This window comes from Nicotiana tomentosiformis, chromosome 3, assembly GCF_000390325.3.
Source record: "Nicotiana tomentosiformis chromosome 3, ASM39032v3, whole genome shotgun sequence".
In the NCBI taxonomy this organism is placed as follows: domain Eukaryota; kingdom Viridiplantae; phylum Streptophyta; class Magnoliopsida; order Solanales; family Solanaceae; genus Nicotiana; species Nicotiana tomentosiformis.
In genome coordinates, this window is record NC_090814.1 from 131,761,559 (window position 1) to 131,778,156 (window position 16,598).

The window sequence follows — 16,598 nt, forward strand, 5'->3', positions numbered from 1 at the left end:
AACTTCATAATGCATATGAAGAGAACTCAATATTTAAGAAAAACATCAGTGCAGGTTCTGTAACAGAAAGTTATCAAATTTGAAGCGGAATAGTTCAAGTGTACCTTAAGCAGCTCATTTTCAAAAAAAAAAAACCACATACTGAGCACAACACCCCAATTGTTCATGGTTTTGTAGAGGCCATGGTATTAGTCTTCCTTTGAGACAGTACACAGCTATGTTGCTCGGACACGGGTGCGGGTGTCCGACATGGGTACGAATCTAGAGATCGGAACCTTTGAAATGTAAATTCTAAGATTCGGGGATACGGATCCTATTACGAATATGGGTACGGAGATCCGGCTAAAAATAATTCAAAAAAACTAAAAATATTTTTAAATTATGAGAAATTTTGTGAATTACTTACGTATTTTTTATTTTCAAGTAAAGGATTGATTTTCTAGATAAGGTATATTATTATATTCAAATTTACCTTAGTTTTGATTCTGTTTTTGGGAATCAAATTGTATCTCGTCTCGAGATTTTTCCGTCCGTCGTGGTCAAAGTACCCAAAATTGTTTGACCAGATCCGATACGGATCTCATACCCACACCCATACTAGAGTCGTGTCTACACGGGTGCAGCACCTAAATTGCCGTGTCGGAGCAACTTAGGTACACAGTAACCTAATAATCATTTCCAATCATGCACATATCGCATTACATACAAAAACCAAGTCCAGTTTTTTGTTTTATGACAAACTTGAAACTGCACAAAATGCGAAAGTTTGCAATGAGATAAATGTCACCATCATGTACAAAACAAGTCTCAACCATCTGCCATCTTCCCAGCTTCATGCAGGCTACAGAAGGTCATTCGACCTACTCTGCCAATATAGTGCATCCTTACACTGCTCGATGTCCTGCTGAACCTTTTCACCCAGTATTTCAAATACTTTGACAAACCTTTCTGCCTCTCCTGCTCGGCTTTGCGCCTCTTGCAAGCGCCTTTCAGCCTTTTTGAGCCGTTTCTCTGCTGCTAAGACCTCCCCATTCCTTTCTACCAAGTCCTTTTTAGCTGCTTTAGTGGCAAGCATTGTAGTCACCCTTAACTCCATTAGATTGGAAGACTTTTTCTTCACATCTTCCTCTTCGGATATCTCCTCAAGATACTGCTGCAGCCAAGAAACATCAAGCTTTGCATCTGCAGCATCAGAGACTACAGATTTCATATCTTGAATGGCAGAAAAATTAGTATCAATATCACTGGTTTTCAGCCGCCTGACAACATCACTAACCACCTCAAGAAGGGAAGCTTTGACAGTCGGTGATTTATACTGACAGTTGGCTGTAATGTCACCATACTTGCTAAAAATGGCAGCAAGTGTAGGAGCACTGCTCACTTTTACTTTATAGCCATGCACATCAACCAATTCACAGCATTCATCACCATCTTCGATAGGAGAACCTGGGGAAACCTTTCTAGGTGTTGTCAAGCTCATTGGATTTCCCTCTATCTCAGATTCTGAAACTTCAACTTTGATCCTTTTAATTTGGTGCATTCCTTTTTGAGTTAAATCACGTTGCATGGTCCTTAATATAGAAATACTTCATTCAGCTCCAATTCCATTAATTATTATGCAGAGGGGGTTAAATGCCATATAAATAACTTACTTTGTTGGACGAGGAGTCAGATCATCAGTTGCTTTCCCCTGCCAATTTTTCAAGTAGTCAAAAGTGGAAAGTGCAGAAAACCGCCAAAGTCAATTGGGGCTTTTAGAGCAATGCACAATTAAAGCGTAGGTTTTAACGAAGAAAAGCGCTACTGAAAACAGTGAAATATATACAAGTAATGCAAGAAGATGTAACTATAGACACAAACAATAAATATTTTGACAAAAGAATGAAAAAAACAATAATTAAGCCATATATTTGAAGTAAAATGAAAATCATGTCAATCAAGTTAAAAAACCATTATTTTTTATTGAGATGACAAGATGATTTAACTTTTTAGTGCGTAGATTTCTTATACTAAATTTCCAATTATCTTTTCCTAATCATTAAAAGTTTAGTCATAGCATTTTATTAACACTTAGTGTATAACTTTGTCAACTAAATTCATTGTCTAGCGTCGTGCTTTTAAAGACATAGTTCATTGATGAGAGGGGCACGCTTGCCGCTTGGCGCCTACCATAGAGGGCTCCTTCTCATCCCGATGTGGAAGAAGTGTATACACAGGGGCCTACAATCTCGACCTCAGTATGAAAAGAATCTACTATCTAGAAATCGACAGTAGCGCCAATTAAGCGAGGCGAAGCGCACAACCTGGGTGTCATCAAGTTTCAGGGTTTAAGGGTGCCTTAGTCGAGCCTTTAAGAACATTGATATCTAAGGTCTGTACATCCTAAGGCAAAATGTCAAATATTGTTTGATACATTGGACAATAGCATCACTTGAGCATGAACATGTCTCAGAATGCGATGTACCCATGGAATGTCTTTATCTATGTCTAAACGTGCGTAAATAATCTAAGAGCTTTTGAACTCTAAATTCTCATTACAAATATCAAAGGTTGTATCAAACTCTAATTTAAGCCATGGGAGTATACGAAATCGTAAACTAATGTGGACTAGCAGCAAACTCTGCCCCGACTTGAATTTTCTCCTTTATCTTAAGAGAACCTCAAAGATTGTTTGTTGAAGCATTCTGTTAATCATAGTAAAGCCACGTACGACTATGTTGTGTTAACTCAAGTTAAAGCCAAGATAACCATAACTAGACCCCTTCATTAGATGCTTGAACTGAATAGGAAAGTAAGCTGATTGACACCCACAAATTGAACTTCCACGGTTTAATTTTCTCTCTTTATCCTTAGAGAACCTCAAAGACTATTTCCTGAAGCGTTAAAGGCACGCACAATTAGATTGTCTTAACTCTAGTTTAAGTCAAAGGATGGATATAAAATGACCTATCCATAAGATTAGATGGGAATGAATTGGAAACTAAGCTAATTAATACTTACAAATTGAACTGCCACAGTTAAATTGTTGAGTGCAGTGGTGGAACAAGTTCCAACTAAAAACAGCCACTGATTGCTTATTCCATAACTCTTAAGAATCCCATGAGCAGACCGTCTATTGCATCAGTGACACAAGGACAGCTTTTTCTGCCCCTCCCCTTAACATTATATGAAGACACTTTTCTGCCTCTCTGTCAACGTTAAATAACTTTTTCTGCCTCTCCCTCGACATTATATAAAGGAAACTTTTCTGCCTCTTTTCCGTGAAATTTGTCATAAGAACACTATAACCTAACATTATCCAGTAGCAAATGAGAACTGTCGCTGATTTTTTTAATCTCTACATTTTTACTTGAACTCAAAGATTAAAAATAAGTACTTTAATAACCCTATAGCATGAAGAGAACTACAAAATGAGGGACAATAATTTGAATCGGAATTTATGAACGATAGTCTTATCAGATAGGAAAATGCTAGTGCATTTGACAGCTAGGGCGGTCTTCCCGTGATTTCACTGATTTCACTAAAAGGGAAAAAGTTGGATGTTAAAATACAGGGTTAAAGAAATTGCAGGAAAATCTCGTTGGGTTTGGACGATCAAAGAGGAAGCTTTGTTATGGAAACATGTTAATGCATTTGAAGGTATGACAACTTCCCCAAAGAGGTAAATGGATTTTAGTGAAAATAAAATAATTGTTGAATCGCACCGCTCAGCAACATGACATGTCATCACCCTTACTAGGAATGAAAAGGCACATAGACTAAAGATGGAAATGCAGTAGAGAACAATAATAGCACTACTGACCAACCATAAGAAGGTATTACATGGTTAATGATCCAGGAATCATCTAAATGGAACGTTATTTGGGGATCTAGCAGCCAAGAGGGAAGAGGTGTGAAAAGTTGTACATTCTTTCATATCTCTTCGCTGTCATACAAGGCAGCACAATACAGCATCTTGGCCAAGCTAACGTATATGACAAGCATTCAATGCTCCTTGGATCATCATTAACGATCATTCACAAATGGACCATATATCTGCTTTAAAGATAATCGGCAAGGGAGAAATTAAGGAAATATGGACAATGGGTGTCTTTTGGGATCAGATGAGTAAAGGACATTACTATAGTGGAAATTGTAAGAAATACAAGAGGAAACACAACTTAGTCATGACAGTATGCAGTGTAATGTTTGATAGGAGTCTTTTTAGTCTGTTTTGAGATGTGTATGTGAGTCGAAACTGTAGAGAATCTCTGAATCTAGAGAATCCCAAGTTATTGAATATCTGTGATAACCCAAATCGAGTATTAGATTAAGTGGGTCCAAATGGAGTGAAATGGATAGTGAGGATCCATATAGCCAACTTAAAATTGAAGCACAGTTGTTATTGTAGTTGTTATTGTAGTTGTAGAGAAAACATGGACGGCTGAGATGAAGCAGAGCATGAGCTTGAAAGCTCAACAGAGAAACAGAAAGAGATGAGTGTCATTATAATCTTTTCTCCCCGGGATCTAAGAGTTTGATCAATAGTGTGATTTGTAGTATATAAAGAACCTTCTGCCTATTTTGGTTTCGAGTTTGCTATATATTCACATAAGAAAGGCTAAAGAAAACGGCAGAACCATGAACTATTTTTCTCAAGACCCAAGTATGGTAAAGGAATAAGAATGAGGCCCTTTCAGCTTTTACCAAGGTAAACATAGAGGAAGTTGGAGATTTAAATTACTATTGATCACCAATCAAAAAATAACTGTCATTGATCAAATGCAACTCAAGACAGAAGTTATCTCAGAAGCCTAGCAGGCCTTTGCTGACCTCCAACCAAGAAAACAGAAAAACTTTTACACCAAGAGAATTGCACTCCATCAATGACACATAATAAATTCAGTTATGCGCTTATACCACCAGAGAAACAAAAGGTATTGTGTAAAAGGAGATGTGGTAACTACAACTAGGTAAGCTTTGCAGTATAAACATAAAATGTTGCTTGTTCCAATCAAATTCTTTCAATGTGACAAAAAAAGAGAGGAAATTTTATTAATTAAATAAAATTTCTTCAATCAACTTATCTGATACAAAATTTGATGATGAAATATGAAAACAATAAAAAATAAATAGAGTAATGTAATCTTAGAAAGAGATCTGAACAAAAATATGTGTAGCTCACAGGCAGAAATCTTCCACAAAAGTACTCTCACCTTCTTCTTTTTCCTTAAATGACGATATGAATCAATGATGCAACCAAGGCGCCTGCACATTAACAACTTATGTTATCAACCATTAACTTGTTTCACGCATATTTGAGAAAGCAAGAGCTGTGAAGAATATAACGTGAAAGTTTTAAACTTCAAAATGCAACATAGTATCTTATCCTAGTTCATAAGAAAAAATAGTACTCCTATCGACTGTATTTTTGCATTACTACAGTGTGTCCCAGTAGTTGGTCTAGTCCTTTAAAAAGAATTTAATGGAAATCTGCACCTCTGTACAAATAACATAGAATGCAATCGGTAAACACATTGAACACCCAAGAAAAGTTCATTCACATTCTACCTTTACTGGGGTTTATTTCAGAAGTTTATTAATACTTCAAAATGGACAACAACAGAAAAACTTCGCCACAAACATAACATTATTCTGTTGTTTATTATTCACATACAGCAACTTATCAAATATATACTAAAGCAGTGCTTGACTTTTAGTTTCTTTCATTTTAGCATGTACATTCCGAATAAATTCTAAAAAAGTCTTATATCTTGTTTAAATCCCAAATATACTAGAAAGAAATTGCCTATCCACAAAAAACTAGAAAGACACTGTTATTATCTGGAACTTCACTTGATAAGTTTAATTATCTGGAAAACGAAGTAACCTTTCAGGTTTTTTGTTTTCTTAAAAAATTAGGAAGGGTGTATGTCAGTAATTCTGTAATTAAATTAAAGAAGGCAGGAGACAAAAAAGAATGTTTCGTTTTTAAGGGAAAAAGAAGTAAGGAAAGATCTCATTCTGTTGAAAGGGCAGAGACAAAAGAAAGATTTTAACATGATTCTATTAAGTAAATGGCTGAAAGGCTCTATTATAACAGGTTGGACATTTAAGGGCATCACTTTTAGCTCCGAAGCTTGCTAGGATACTTTCAGTGATGGATGCATTACTTAAGAATCCACCTTCGCAAGAAGATTTGAACACGGTTTATGGTTGGACACAACCATCACTATTCTGATGCATGCATTTAACATATAACATTAAAGCATATAACATACACTTCCAACCAAGGGTGAAGATAGATGTGTAGGGGTAGCTTACCTGAAAATGAGGACACCAATAGCACAGCAAGAGAAGCAAACTAGTGAAATAGGGAAAGGAAGGCAAATGTATAAAGTTTGGATATCCAACCTATCGAGAAGTTTTGCTTAAAAAAAAAAAAAAAGAAGGAAAATAAAAGGATGTGACATTTTCAGTGAGAGACTTGCAGGTAAATCCATGTCTATGCAAGACAACTACAATAAAATTGGATTGTTGAATTTAGATTCAATGTACTGAGAGGAAAATGAAAGGGCGCCAAGAAGTACAGGAAAAGCTAAATGAAGGTGGTTCACTCTAGTATCTATAGCTATCCAGCACGTAACAATGATCTAAGTTTTAACTCAATATTTCACTCTCAGTCAGACATAGTTGTAACCAATGAGATGCCAACTGTAAAAGTTGCATCCTCAATTCTCACTATCGTAATCACGAAACGATAGGGACAAAATGTTTTCCTATGTCAACTTTACAAGCAGCATTCTAAATAACCATAATGACTTTCCATGAAAGAGTAAGTTGTGTGAAGAAAGCTTACATGTCAAACGAATCACTGGGACCAGAAACAATCTCTCGCCTCTGAAATACATCCACCAATAAGTTATGCAATTAAAGACAAGTACAGAACAGATGAATAGAGAAGAGAAGGGAAAAGAAAAGACTGGTAGGAACCCACAGGATCTGATGCATTGTCCTCTACAACCAGTTCCCAGCGTTCATTTGTAAGATCTAGCGTTTCTTCCTCACCATCATCATAGATCACCTTAAAATACCATGAGAAAAAACATAAATGATAAAACATTACCAACACACAAAAAGCTGCTCGTCAAATTAACTCCAAATTAGATTCAGAAATAATTCTGCCTGTGAAAATGTATACTGATACCCAGCCTATTAACATATGAGGAGCATCAACCAGCTGAAGTCCAAGGGAGTATGATTATATATAGCAGTTGACATCAGTTAATATACAAGACAAATAATGTCTTATTAAAACATACTAAATCTTTACCATATGCTTCTTCTCTGAACGGTCAAACAAGGCGATATGTCCTTCATAGAACCTACAGAATATGAATTCTATGTAATGTAACATTTGAACTAAAAAATATACTACATTAGAACGAAACAAAATAATATGTCAAAGTAAATAGAGGATAAAAAAGAAGCAGCTAAATGCTCAAAAGTCTGCATCTACGGACCTAACAATTTTTTCTGAAAAAAGAATCATAAAAATACTACCAAATCTTTAATTAAATGTCCTTTGCACAATGATACTACCATATCTCCAAAGACGCAATGACTGAACCAAGCACCAACAAGATACATTTGCTTAGCATCTTAAAGTTGTCATATTACTCCTTAAGAAAGGCTTCTATAGATTGAATTTTGAAACACATATTCCCGTACTGAAAACCTTTTTTTAGAACCATGAGGTCTAAGGTTCAAATCCCAGCGGAGGCAAAAACACTAGGTGATTTCTTCCCATCCGAGCGATGGTGGAAAAAGTTACCCGATACATGTGCTAGTGGAAAAAGTTACCCGATACATGTGCTAGTGGGAAGCAGCAAGTATCCCATGGAACTAGTCAAAGCGTACAGGAATCACTCACAGCATAGTTCGAATCAGTCCAATCAACCTTTTACGGCTTTTAGTCGTACATTGTTAGCATGCAGGTGTGTACCAGGCTCCCCTTCTCTAAAACAAGTCAACTTAGAATTTCATGCCAGGACTTTAGAAGCTCACAAGTCCTTATGATGGCTGGACTATAACAAGTACTTTTATTTAATTTTTACCACAAGAAACTTTAATATTACAATTGCCCATACTAATCCATCTTCTTTGCCCCGTCCAGCTAATTAGGGGTTCGATGTAGTCACTATTTCCTTCATGATTCAAACAGATCCCAGTATTTCTTTATACATTCTAGACATCTATTTCTTATCATTAACATTTAAAAATATTTTACCTACCTTCTGCACATAACAACATAATTGAGGCTGATTCTTAAACATTAGTCATATTCAGAATATTATGACAGAGTGATTCATTCAGAGTTTGTTCAAATGAAAAAATTTGTACTCACTCGGTGAAAGAGCAAAACATTAAAAGCTTTTAACAGGAATAGCAGAAGCTAGACTGCATAATAATTAATTCAGTGAAATCACAAACCTTTGATCCAGTGGCCACCAAACCCTTATTCTGCAGCCAATCAGCTCCTCACCGTGCTCTCTGACAACCTTATCCGCAGAATCCTGAGAAGATTATAGAAATGCTCATAAATCTTGAAAGCAAACAACACTAATCAATGCAGAGAATGAGAGAGGTATGCCCCACTTTCCTATCCGCTCACAATTTTTGCGTGTCACATACAGAGATATTCTATGCCTTGGAGAAGCTTGTATGCACTTCAAATTTCTAATTGGTCAAAAGTCTTCTCTTCAGTTACAAAGGAAAACTAGATTTGTTTTTACAAGTACAATGGAAAACTAGTTTCAGCACATAAATAACCTCGTTAACTGATAACATTCACTTTAGTAATCACTTATTGAAGGTTGTCTAATATCATTAACCATAAGCCAGCTCTAATAAGTGATAATAAATGTTTACCTCTTCTTGTGATGGCAAGTTCTTCCTTTTACGTTGTTCTTTAGAGGCTTTCGGTAAGGTCCTTTTCTTGGTTATTGAAACAGAATCCAATGTCTGCACAACATAATAAATCCAAGACTAAAGGGGTAGAACAAATAGTTTATTTAAATCCACATAACTTCCAAATTGAGAACATTCACTTTAGTAATCACTTATTCGAGGTTGTTTAATATCATTAACTATAAGCCAGGTCAAATTGATGGTGATAATAAATGTTTACCTCTTCTTGTGATGGCGAGTTCTTCCTTTTATGTTGTTCTTTAGAGGTTTTGGAAAAGTTGCTTTCTTTGGTGATTGAGAGAGAACCCAATGCCTGCACAACTCAATTTATGTACATAATAAGTCCAAAATTGAGAGGTAGGACAAATACTTTGTTTGAATCCACATAACTTCCAAGACGAGAACATTCACTTTAGTAATCACTTATTGAAGGTTGTCTATACCGTTAACTATAAGCCAGCTCTAATTAAGGATAACAAATGTTTACCTCTTCTTGTGATGATGAGTTCTCCTTCTTACGTTGACCTTTAGAGGTATTGGCAAAGTTGCTCTTGCTGGTGATCGAGAGAGAAGCCAATGCCTGCAAAACTCAATTTATGTATTAATAAGTCAAGAACTAAGGGCACAACAAATACCTTACCAAAATTCACATAACTTTCAAATCATATTCAGCGAATTGAAGCTAACTGTTTATATTTACTACCTCAATTCCTGATTCTTTAACTGATGACCGCCGTCTTCTATCACGATAGCTGGCAGGTAAATTTTTCTTGTCACCTTTTTCATGTTTCTTTTCTAATGCCTCCAAGACAACAAATTCTTCTGAAGCAATCAATGTAGATTGTGAGACTTTCTTCTTTGTTAAAACTCCGGGTAAATTTCTTGCTGAAATTGATGAAATTTGTGCACCATCATTCTGACCTATTATGTCATTTTTCTCCTTTTGGCGTCTTTTTATAGTCATTTTCGGATTCTTCTCCACACCAGATGACAAGTACAATTCATCGGAGATAGCACATTTAGGTGAACATCTACTTCTCTTTTTAGTATCTTTCGCATAATCCTTCCAGCGAATACAGGCTTTTGATCTCCTTTCTCCACTTAACCAAACATGATCATATCCTTCCTCAGGCTTTTTCAAAAAATTAGGTTTCCAACCTCTTTTCCTTGAAGCTTGAGTAGCTTCTGAATCTAGATCTTTTTCAGCTGCATGTATGAAACCTAAGTTTTCAGGTCGAGAATTGGTCCTTGAATCTGTATTTTTCTGCTGCTTTGTTGCATCTCCACATTGTGATCCTTTCAAAGATGTATCCATCTCTGGAACGACGTCATCTTCCTTATGCTCAGGTTCATATTTCCCCAGCAAGTCAGATGGTTGATCTAAGAATGGAGTAACTTTCTCAGGTGCACCATGTGGTGCAACAAGCTCACTAGAGTCATCATTTGTAGGTGACTTGGAAGATCCAGGTACGGATGGACCAACTTTGCTATCATAACCAGCTCCGCGGGTAAGCTCTTTTGAGTCATTATTGACCGGTGTCTTAAAGAAATCCTCTGCAGATCGCTCAAATAATACAACAGTGTCATCAGCTGAAATAACTTTAGAGTCAGCATCTGGAAGACACTTGGAAGTTTCTTCCGTGGATGGCCAGGCGTCATCAAAGCAAGCAGCTTTATGATAACGCTCTTCAGGACCATTTTCCACTCGTGATTTTGATGCTCCATCCACAAATTGATCAATTTCTCCTGGCCTAGAACTAGGGAGAGACTTCGTACCATTCTGACAAGGGCACAGCGAAGGAACCATTCACATCATTAGTATAAATCCAGAACAAATAACCAAACATGATTTCATCAATACCACATATTTTAACTGAACAATCCTATCAGATAGACCTACCGTAGTTTTACTTTTAGTTGCCTCTTTCCATATCAATTCAACAACTTCAGAATAATCATCAGTGGAAATGCTCACTTCTGGAAGATATGGACAAAGTTTGACAGAACTTATTTGAAGAACTCTCTCTCCTAGCATATAGGAGCGAGGTGAAACATTCTGAACCAAAAGACAACTTCATTAAAAATTCAATAAGAAAGATGCATCAAAGATAAATGAATGGAGTGGTAGAGAAGAAGCAATGCCTGGTTTTCCTTCTTAACACTACTTATCAGGATGTTCAGAAGCTCCATTGAAATTTCGTCACTCTCTTTTATCATCATGCTCATTATTTCCTCGATGTCCATGAATACATGATCAGGGTGGTCCGGCCTTAAAATGGGGCAAGATACAAAAATCCGTTGTCAGCTATTTCCAGAAAAAAGAATGGCATGAGGAACAGGTAGTCTTTGAACTTCATAAATAATCTGGTAGTTTTTTACATGCTATGTACCTTAGCATATAAGTTCATTTATACTGTATCCAATATATGAAGATACAACAGTGAATATTCGCATGCATGCTAGAACTCTGTTATATACTCCCTCCTTCCCATTTGTGATAACAGTGTTTGATTGGTACAAAATATATATTCAAACATGACTTATCATTAATTAGTGACACTGAGATAGAAATATCCAATTACTCCCTCCGTCCCGATTCATCCCCTCTTCCTTTAGACAAATTATGAACGGATAACATAATTGGAGATCAAACCTTATGCTATTCAGAAAATGTTGAAACATCTGAACAACCAATGCGTCTAACTCGAGATCCAACATCAGAATGCATGTTCGGTACTTAGCAAGAACTTCGATAATTGAAACAGCCTTTGAATAACCACAACCATCAATGCAAGACAATTTCCCAAATGCCAATACTGAAAGCTCAAAAAATTCCTGTCCAGCAATCGTGCAAGAAACTAAACTGAGATTCTAAATACTATTCATGCATCCAACTAACCAAGTAAATCATAAATGTATATACAGAATCTGAACCATCAGATAAAAGAAAAACAGCTTAGTTAGAAAAGAGACTGGCAACAAGTCTGACTTTATATTGAAGCAAAGAAGGCTGTAAGAGTTGTATTTGCCTGAATTATGCGATCATCATAAGGTTGATCTGGAGCTGTAATTCTCATGATCTCACTGATGCAAGATGCAACTGACACCTTCACATCTATGTCAGGATGCCGTAGAAGTCCATCTGCAGCTAGTGCTTCCCTTGCAGGTTGAAACGCATCTCGCACCGATGCAGGTGGAACTTGCTCCACCGTTGACAGAAGATGCTCTAAATTCTGAAAATTTCGTACCAAAACCAAATGGTGAACCACATCAATTACATTGGAAACGCTTTTCTGTATAACAGATGAAGTCTAAATCATGAGATTTTGCAGAAAATAAAGAAACAAATAAAGTTCTACACTACGTCACAAGGTCAAGCATATCTCTCTCGCTCCATAGTTTTACGTGCTTTTACCATCTGGAAACTTGATTTTGTCCTTTACACAACAGTAAGTATAAGAACATATAATAAATTACACTGCCAGGAAAAGTGAAAAAGCAATGCCAAATGAAAATCCTACTCTGTGATAAATAATTTAATATAAGCACAAGATAAAAGCTTGGCCAAGTTCCTTAACACTAAAAAAGATTCAAAATGGATCATGTTGTATCGGAAACTAAACCTTCTTCCCTAATTTTATGCGAGGAACATGTTGATAACTGTAGATATCCTAGGTTCAGCTGCTATGTTAAACAAACAACGAAGAGTTAGAAAACTTAAGAATCATTAAACATAGTATAATATTCATTGAAGGATAAGGTATCACATTTGTCTCCTGTTCAAGCCTAAAAACTTCCTTAGGGTGAACACCTAACCCCACTATCCCAAATCTACACAAGGCAACATGTGATTCAAGCTTACAAGTGAAAGAATGTTCTTGTACTATTTTGAATAGCCAAGTTGACAACTTTTCTGGCTTTGTCCTGGCTCACCACAAAGTTCAAGCATAAATTATTAGGTGTTTAGAGATCTCAAAGCCTTCTAATGAGTTCATACACATCTGATCCCATAAACCTATGGTTTTCATCCAAAGCAACAAATAATTTAGGGAAACCATAAGATAATTCAAAGATTTTGTTAAACATCGCTGCAATTCCACTTAACTTTTGCTCAAGGAGGAGATACACCCACACGAGGTGGACCATGCCAAGGAGAATCGAGGAAGTTCTAGCTTGTTGGAACAGAGATGGTAACCTTTCAGGACACAAAGAGAGATGGAAGATTGTCCCAACTTGCATCTGGTGGACAATCTGGAAAGAGAGAAACCAGAGATGTTTTGAAGATAACAGAAGTTCCATTCAGAAGCTGAAGATGAATTGTTTAGTCCTATTTTATTTTGGTGTAAACAGAAGTACTTACAAGAAGCTGAGTCTATTTATGAGATTTTAGATTACTTATGATATTTAAGACTTAGGAACTCATGCTTCAACTCTCCTTGTAATTATATAGGACTACACTGCTTTGTGTAATCTCAATTTATTATATTATACTAATATGTTACCGTCTCAAAAAAAAAAAATACCCACACCACACGAGGCACAAAATGGATGATACATAGCGGGAGAAAATTAATGCTAAAGGTGTGAAGCACAAACTCGTCCCAGAGCTGAGATGCAGTCACAAAACTTAAACTGTTTACACCTTGTTTATCACATGACGACTTCTTGGACGTGGTCTTCTCCAAGCAATCATATAATTCCTACAATATCAATCAATTATGTCTCAATCCCAAACTAGAAGGGGTCAGCTATACACGAATCCTATATATCCAATCTGCTCTTCACGCCCTATTCAGAAACTCATTGGATGTCAACCTACCACATCGCTCCATCTTTATCCAGACTTTGAACCCCCCCCCCCCCCCAATGCTTTGCAAAGCAAACATAAAATGGAGCCTTTAATTCTTCGAATATCTTTAAAAAGAAATATACATCTTATTAGGAGATGATCTTTCCCTAGGAGGCTTAACAGAATCTTCACCCGATGCAAACCATCCTCCTCGCCTCCCCCCTCCCCCTCCCTAAGATTCCAACTGCTTCAATCAATGACTCATGGAGTAAACTATTACCAATCGCCACTACATACACAGAAAAGGATCATTTAATCCTAGGATTAACTAACAAATTTTTACCTGAAACAAATTTCAAATCAGTTTAGGAAGTCAGTAATAAAAAAATTAAACAAGTTACTATCTCATGACCTTTTATTAACAAAACAGCAGCGTTGAAGAAACGCACATTTGCATAGAAGCATCATTTAAGAAAACGCAAAAGCTCTGATCTTGGTCGGAAATAAAATTACATAAAAAAAAAATACAGTGCCATTTGAAAAGAAAAGGGTCTCACATCAAGTTTCTCCAGAAGCTCCTCTTTAGAAGAAGGGAGCTGCTGAAGCAGCTCATTCCCAGCTTCAACAAGTCTTTTGTTGCGTTCCTCTTCAGAAAGAGAAGCACGAGATAAGGCACCCATTCCGTTTTCTCACAGCACATACAGAACAAGAAGAGCACTGCAATTTTGAAACCCAAACGAAATCAACAGAGAGCAAAGGTAAAAACGGAAGTGCAATAGGACCCGAAAAGGTGACGCCAGTACTAAGGACAAGTGAGAGAAAGAGACAGAGAGAAAAGAGGGTTATATGAAAAATGGAAGGCATGCAGCAGAGTCGGAACACATCTGTCAATGAGTCTTTCAAAACCCACTTACTACATCAACAACGTTTCAAAAACAAAATTAACTTTTTTGTGCTGTTGAGAAGATGTAAAACAACTTCAACGTGTAGGTGAGTAGGACTGAGGTTGTCTTAATCGCATAAATTTTCCTGGTTTGCCCTCTTAAAAAGTTGGGTTTCATTGAAATTTTGCTCCCGAGGGTATAGTAAATACTACGCTTAGATTACAGTAATCTGTACATCTTCTCACTTCTCCTCTGCCCCTTTGGTTGTTTAATTTCATTTTTCCTCCCTAATTTTCCTGGCGCTTCTGCTATGAACAAATACAGCCACAACCAAAGATCAAAAGAATTACTATAATAAGAATAATAATAATAATAATAATAATAATAATTAGAAACTATCACTCTTAAACTTTATTCCTTTTTGTTAATGTTTTCTAAATGTCTTAGTGAAACTGCAAGTAATGTTTGAGCTAGCAATTATAGGAGGATTAATCAGAGAAGAAAATTAGATTTTATTCTGTTATCTTTCTCTGGATATCAGAAATACACATTTGCATCGGGTCTTGCATATAGATTTGAGTATTGGAATGCAGTGGCTGTCCATGTCATCGAAACCATTACTGCCGTTTGAAATAAAATAATATGCGAGTAAAATGAGAAACAGAACAAAAAAATAGAGGAGTACTTGCTAAAAGTTTTTCCATAGGGGAAAATGAGTAAATCAATTCTGTCTCCGCCTGGAACCTAGGAGGACCCCACGTATATTAAATTAAAAGGTCTAAAAAGGTTGGGGAACAGAGCCTCGGGTCCTGTTCAGAGACAATTTTAGGGGGGCGGGTCTATCTAAACAAAATCACTGCTTCAAGTTTAAATTCACAAAATTATTTTTAAAATACACACACATATAGGAGTAGTACGTAATAAACTTACTGATGGAGGTTGCAAAATATTTTACTCACGCGGATATATACATCACATCAGTTGCCTTCTTGTAAGCAATGTTTCCACGAACAGGTGGAAAGACCAATCAATGAATCAATTTTTGAGGCATTCACCAGCTTTTCAGCCTCCTCAACTTGTCCAAGTGCCATAACAAACTCGGCTTGCCAATGTGCCATCTCTCTAGAGGCTTCAAACCATTTAATGATCGTGTTGTTATCATCCCATGCTTCGTAGAAAATAGAAGACATTTCGCCAAATTTGCAATTTATGTACTTACCTCAGTTGTTGGCCCAACCCAACCAAAAATATGTCAAGATTGGCAGCCTCTGCATCTAAGATCTCCTCTTCTATTACTCTAAGCTCAGAGACAGTGGCTTAAGGGTCACACTGTTGTGGACACTCATCAACACTATAACACATGACCTTGAACAAGGCAGTTTGCTGTAAAATCTGTTAGAGATATATTAGATATGCCCTACATTCAATCTCATATTTGATGACATGAACTTATGTTTGTGAATATTATTTGATATAAAAATATATGACATTTGATATTCATTTATCATAATTATTATTAATTATTTGATTAATTTAATAAGGTCCTTGATTAAATTTTGAGACTTGTCATCGTGATGAAATCATGATAATGAGAGTAAAGTCTCTTACAATTTAACCTAAATTTTATTTTTGATTGTAGGATTATTAATTTGGACATTAGTAATCTGGTTAGATCAATATTTATGTGATCGTCTTTATGGGATAAAGATTAGTTGATCTCATTAACTAAATAACATAAATAGATGATGCATATAGAGATATGATCATTGAACCGATTCATTGGATAATTTCTAGTGGTTAGAATTACCATAAACTGTCAATAGGATATCTCTTGAAGAATGTGATGTAAGAGTTTCCTTTGACCTGATATTATCATAGTAATTGACAAGTTATTTATTGTGTTTTGATACTAAACATCTATGGCCCTAGGGCGATAGTTGAAAGGATTTTGGTTACGATTAAATACTTGAAGAATT

At 36.2% G+C, this 16,598-nt stretch overlaps 1 protein-coding gene across 4 annotated transcripts; it reads right to left on the reverse strand.

Moving 5' to 3' along the window:
- Positions 1 to 675: 675 nt before the first annotated feature.
- On the reverse strand, positions 676 to 15,155 carry LOC104104294 (sister chromatid cohesion protein PDS5 homolog D-like). Of its 4 annotated transcripts, none has more exons than XM_070197626.1 (17): positions 14,296 to 15,155; positions 11,979 to 12,182; positions 11,603 to 11,784; positions 11,092 to 11,218; positions 10,850 to 11,005; positions 9,871 to 10,729; positions 9,653 to 9,771; positions 9,437 to 9,529; positions 9,170 to 9,262; positions 8,911 to 9,003; positions 8,473 to 8,555; positions 7,313 to 7,364; positions 6,977 to 7,063; positions 6,839 to 6,879; positions 5,196 to 5,247; positions 1,653 to 1,690; positions 676 to 1,571 (listed from the first exon to the last, which is right to left on the reverse strand). In XM_070197626.1, exons 1-17 carry the CDS (start codon positions 14,416 to 14,418, stop codon positions 842 to 844), a joined length of 3,132 nt encoding a protein of 1,043 aa, XP_070053727.1. In that variant the 5' UTR covers positions 14,419 to 15,155; the 3' UTR covers positions 676 to 841. The 4 variants fall into 4 exon arrangements, with proteins under 4 accessions (XP_070053727.1, XP_070053726.1, XP_070053725.1 ...); XM_070197625.1 differs by having other exon boundaries at positions 9,653 to 10,729; positions 14,296 to 14,455; positions 14,858 to 15,154; XM_070197624.1 differs by having other exon boundaries at positions 9,653 to 10,729; positions 14,296 to 14,455; positions 14,653 to 15,154.
- Between the last annotated feature and the right edge of the window lie 1,443 nt (positions 15,156 to 16,598).